The sequence below is a fragment of the Adelges cooleyi genome, unplaced genomic scaffold (assembly GCF_023614345.1).
Source record: "Adelges cooleyi isolate 19-005CV unplaced genomic scaffold, UGA_ACOO_1.1 ACOO_flye_CR_arks_rails_tigmint_CR_PRNA_30, whole genome shotgun sequence".
Classification (NCBI taxonomy): Eukaryota; Metazoa; Arthropoda; class Insecta; order Hemiptera; family Adelgidae; genus Adelges; species Adelges cooleyi.
Window position 1 is genome coordinate 5,185,435 of NW_026095971.1, and position 5,851 is coordinate 5,191,285.

The 5,851-nt window shown below is 29.3% G+C and overlaps 1 protein-coding gene across 3 annotated transcripts; it reads left to right on the forward strand.

The window, feature by feature from the left end:
* The first annotated feature begins 74 nt into the window (after nt 1-74).
* LOC126838357 (ATP-dependent (S)-NAD(P)H-hydrate dehydratase) lies at nt 75-1,948 on the forward strand. Of its 3 annotated transcripts, none has more exons than XM_050572714.1 (2): nt 75-226; nt 856-1,948. In XM_050572714.1, the coding sequence occupies exon 2, from the start codon at nt 870-872 to the stop codon at nt 1,788-1,790; it is 921 nt and encodes a 306-aa protein (XP_050428671.1). In that variant the 5' UTR covers nt 75-226; nt 856-869; the 3' UTR covers nt 1,791-1,948. The 3 variants fall into 3 exon arrangements, with proteins under 3 accessions (XP_050428671.1, XP_050428672.1, XP_050428673.1); XM_050572715.1 differs by having other exon boundaries at nt 860-1,948; XM_050572716.1 differs by lacking the exon at nt 75-226 and having other exon boundaries at nt 896-1,042; nt 1,183-1,948.
* The last annotated feature ends 3,903 nt before the right edge of the window (nt 1,949-5,851 follow it).

The window sequence follows — 5,851 nt, forward strand, 5'->3', positions numbered from 1 at the left end:
TTTTTTGTCCGGCGACGTTTTGTCGGGCGACGTTTTGCGGTGTAACCATTAATTATTGTATTGAATGGTAGGTAGTTCCTACCATCGGTAGTGGTACCTTCTATGATAACATTAACACTAATCACTTTCCAAATGGTCGCTAATCGTTATTCGTTATTCGTAAATTATATTTTTTATAATTTATAAATTGAGATTATTTTACAACTCTTTAAATAAAATATACCATGTAAGTGTTGGTTTTAATTACTCGATAGTAATTTGCTAAATTCGTATGTTTGTGTAAATCAGCAAGACAGATGTTGCTCAAATTTTTAAGCATTTTTATCCTTTATTCCTACCATTTTTGTGTGAAGATTTACATTTATCTATCCCTTATAATTTGTAAATCTTAAATTCTTGTGTATTGGTAATTTTAAACTTAAGTAATGAGCTTTATCATAGATAACCACATAAATGTACATTCAACAATTGTTATTTATTCTATCCATTACTTCAGGGTTTATATTATGTATTAAAAAGATATGGTATAGGGGCAAATTTTAATACACTAAAAAAGAGGTAGTTCTATAGATGAGTTGTTATTGATTATATACAAATTATAGTTAAATAATGAATATTGCAAAGAATTGTAGTAATAATAAAAATCCTATTTAATATTTTTCTGATATTTCTTTATAGATTACATACTAAAAGTATTACAGTCTTTACATAGAACATCAAATAGCTAAATGACATGAAATAGTTAGATATGACAATTTTTTTGAATATATTATTACTTTTTTAAATAAGATAAATTTGTAAGAGTTATTACCTGTATTAACTAATTATTGTTACTATTTTGTGTTTGCCGCTTAGATAGATTTGCTGATATGAATATTCATGAACACCTTATTAAAAAATGCAAATCTTTGATACCCCCTCTATCTCAAAATCTCCATAAAGGGCAAAATGGACGAATAGGAATAATTGGTGGATGTGAAGAGTATACTGGTGCTCCTTACTATGCAGCTATTAGTGCATTACGAACCGGAGCAGACCTTGTGTATGTATTTTGTTATAAATCTGCAGCACCTGTCATTAAATCGTTTTCACCAGAGCTTATTGTCTTACCATATCTAGACAGCCCAAATGCTGTTGAAAAGATTAAACCATGGCTAAAAAAACTACATTCACTTGTTGTAGGCCCAGGGCTTGGCAATGACCCTATTGCTCATGAGTCAGTAAGACAAATTTTTCAACATGTAAGTGGTGATGCAGATATGAATGACATACATTTACCTATTATAGTTGATGCAGAATCTTTAAACCTAGTTGAACCGGAAAGTTTTAAAAACTATAATGGTCATATATACCTTACACCCAATGTAGTAGAGTTTAGTAAATTATCAAAAAGATTAATTGGACATGAATTATATAAACCAACCCAAGATAATGTAAAAGCTATAATAAACAAACTAAATGGGAAATATGTAATAGTGTTAAAAGGTGAAAAAGACATAATAGCTGATGACAAAGGAGCCGTAGTTAATGGTCAACAAGGTTCAGCAAGACGATGTGGTGGTCAAGGGGACATTTTGGCTGGAAGCATGGGTACTTTTGCGTACTGGGCTACAAAAGTAGAAAATTATGATTATGTCAACAATTTAAGTCCAGAAGTACTTGCTTCCTATGCAGCGAGTTCACTCACTAAGCATTCTAATAAAGTTACGTTTGAATTAAAACAAAGACATATGATAACAACAGATATTATTAAACATATACCTACAGCTTTTCAAGATTTGTTTAAATAAAGTGATAATAGAATAAAATTAACTTAAAGATATTAATGGTTTTTAGGAATAAATCTATCTAAATTTTAACTAGTTCAACATTTTATTGGAAAATTTGTAACAAAAATATCTAATTATGTACTTGATTTAAATTTTAAAAATACCTATTCAACTTTTCCATTTGCAATTTAAATAATATATTATATTAAATTTAATTAATACATTGTATAGTTGATTAAATTTGTATGATTTAAATATTCATATTGTTTATTATTTAAGTTGATTAAAAATATACTATATATAGTAAACACTAATGTAACAATTGGCAGTTACCTATATTTCTGCATTTCATTGTGTTAAAACTAATATGAAATCCAAAAAACGATAGAAATTTGTGTCAAATTCATAAACGGGCAATAAAGGTAATAATATTTGTTTTAAATTTGTATACCTAATTTTAATTATAACTATGACGTATATACCCAATTATTATTGCTGAGTTGAACACTGAATATACTATATAATCACCTATGCTGTGTAGAAGGTTGTTCTTTAGTTTTTTAAAGTTTAGTCTAAGTAGGGGAAAATAGGATCTATTTATAAAAAAAAGTATTCAATTAGTTTATTGTAAGAATAACACGGAGATCATTTGATCATATTTTTTTTGCTTGGAGAATACTAGGATATAAGAATAAGATTATATTTTTTTTTACAATATGTATTTTTAAAGCAATTTACAATAAAATATGTACATAAGGAGGTAACCCCACATTAGGGGCAAAATGTTAAATAAGACAACAGTGTTTGCAGTTTATTGGGGTGTTCGATACTTCGTATGAAGTATAGAACTTCTTGAAATAGTAATGTAAATTGGTGGATATTAAGGGCATCGTATGGCACGTTCTAAAGCGGGTTTAACTCCTACTCCGCCTATGAGATTTCTCTCGTCACACGTATCCTGGACGAGGCCTGGATTTTCAGGGTATCTTACCGCCCGAGCCACCAGGCGTTGCCAAGTGAGGAAGTTGCTAGTCTGCCGCCTCCGGTCGAGTTCCAGGTCATAGACCTGGATTACTGGCTACCAAAAGCCCAGCGCTCCTTCGCCGTCGACTCTTTGGTTTTTCACCGAGCCCCCAGTTGAATTCAGAGAGTGTAGACTGTTGACTCCTTATCAATCACTGGTCAGAACGCAACACATCCAAATCGCTACATTGATTTGGTTCACTGTAATCGTCAGATGCTTATACTCTCATCGACAGAGTGGCTAGTCTTAAATTAAGTGGACTAAAAATTTGAAAGAGCAAAATATGTATCTACATTAACGCCAAGTCATAGTTTACATTTTGACAATTCCCTTTGTTACGCAATAGTAGGCCAGCCACGAAACAAGTTACAAGTCTGTACTTGTACCCATAAGAATGCAACGACGCGTCTTACGAAAAGTACCTAGCACCGTAAAAATAAGTGAAAATTGAGAGAATGACAGAAACAGTATCGAGTTTAGACTTTCAGTTAACAGTGATGACTGATGAGTCATCGTAAGTTTAGAAAAAATTATTAGATTAGTACATTGTCGACCACAAATTAAAATAATTGAACGCAATAGCCTTTGTCTACACTCTAAATTTTACTTTGTACAAAATATATTGAGAAATTTTTATTTTTATTCACGTCCATTTTAAAACATTTTATCCCCACATTCAGCACACAAAGAAACATAGAAAACCACTGTCAAATTGTGATTTTCTGAAAATGACATTAAAGCCACTTTTGCCACTCACGTGCTATCTAGAACACCAATCAGGACATGCTATTGTTTTATAAGATCCTTATTAATTGTTTAGATCACTTATTTTCACACCCAATACGCGTAATTCTGTCTTTTTAGAAATATGCAATTTGCATATTAAGTGCATAAAATAAGCAAGTTTCGATATGCTGAGCTTATTCGATTCCTTAATTTTTTTTAAGATTTGCTGTATGATATTTTTGTTAAAAATACCATTTCAAAGTGCATAAAATCCGCCGTTTAATTATGACCCTTGGAAAAATTATTGTTACTGGCGGTGACAGTTGTCCAAACGTTATATAAATATTTAAATAGCTGCCCAATCATTATTTTCTCAAGAAAGACCGGACAGCTATTTAATTACATAATTGTTTATTATAAGTTTAAATCTAGACTAAAACTGAGTACACAGTTGACAAATAATATTTAATACTTTTATTTTTTATATTGTCAGTCAATGAAAACTATTCTGATTAAACTATAAAATGTACCATTTACATACATTATACATATAATGACACAACATCTCATTCTAAAAATGAAACGTTTTTGTAACATATTTTTAAGCTAATAATAATAATATGTTTTTATAATTTGAATTCCAATATGGATATAATAATTAATACATTTCCGAAACTACAAAATGAAGTAATATGCACAACCTATAGTTTATAATAATTATATTACAATTAATATTTTTATTCGCAATATTTATCCAATCAAACGTATGCAAGAAGATACTTTAGACAACAATTATGTTAACAAGTAATATAATATAAACCATACAGATTAATAACCATATTAATAATTTAATGTTAAAAAAAAATATTTGATCATAATTTAATAAACTAAAGTCTAAACTAATTGTATCTAAAGTTATATAATAAAAAGTAACCAACTTAATTTTATTTATTTATATTTACATTTAAAAGATGTACATAGTGCTCGAATTGTGGGAGGATTAAGTACCCTAACTACTTTTTCAGAAATTGTAGCATATCTCTACTATAAGTGGTAGTTTTTTAGGGATATAAAATGTCGGGTAGGCTCTTTTTTATTTAAATAGAAACCTCCCCTGCTTTAATTTTTTCTAATTTGAACACTGAATTATGTATAATTTAGTGGCGGCTAGAGTGCTCTTTTTTTTTTATATAGTGTTCTATTAATTTCTTTATTACCTTTTAAACTTGAGTACGCCAACTTTTAGCAGAATTTAATGATAAGAACACGTTCAGCAAAATTTTTTAACACCTATCGGGAGGTGTGACGCAGTGGACACCTCAGATGCCGCGTGGCACTTGAGGTTAAGCTGTGTCCGTTGCTGCTTGATCCCGGATGGATGACCACCCGGGATTTTTAGCGGCGACCCATACTATCAACCCCGAATGCATGGCTGAAATTCCGTGCACCCCGGCGACCGAACTAGCATTAAATTAGCCATAGCCACTCCCGGTCAATACGCAAAACGCATTTATTTATTTAACACCTAAATTGTATTAAATATTATTTTATTGGTACTAAAATTAAAGGCAAAATAATTAATTTGACATTATGATAATTTGAGCGTATTGTAAATTATTTATAAAAATTTACATTTTTTTAATGCAGAGGGAAAAATGAGTGATTCTTACTAATCATTCCCAACAAGCTTCAGGTTTTGTACAGAAACAATGGAATATTTTTTCTGGAACTTCATATTAATTAATACCATAGAGTACAAGAATTTTGTTTAAATCACGAGGTAAAAATATAAAATAATAGATATTAATTTATACGTTTGATCGGTGTAATGATGACTTTTTGCCTGACATCACTGCACCGTAACACCGAATTAAGAGTTATCAATAAATTACTTATCCTGAATTAAAATAATAGTAAATTAGTATAAACAAAAATTGTATTTTTTATTTTTGGGATTTAATATTACTTTTATATTTTTCAAACAAATCATGATATCAATGACATTGATTTTCTTACCTTTTATTTAAGTCCTTATAAAATTATATGCAACAAAGTTCTTATTTTCTGTTATTTGGCTAATGAAGTACTATGATAGGTATGATAAAGGTAGGTGTTATAATAGTTAAAATTTGGCATAGCTGAGTTTTGTAATATGTATTTGTTATATGTAATAATAAAATATAGGGATATATATATATATATATAATTGTCAAAATAAATTGTAAATGCAAAATTTCATAAAAAAAAATATAGGGAGTACTAGGCAAAAAAAAAAAAGAAAAAAAAAGTTTAAAATAAGTACAACCCTATTATGTAGTATTAAACCTATACA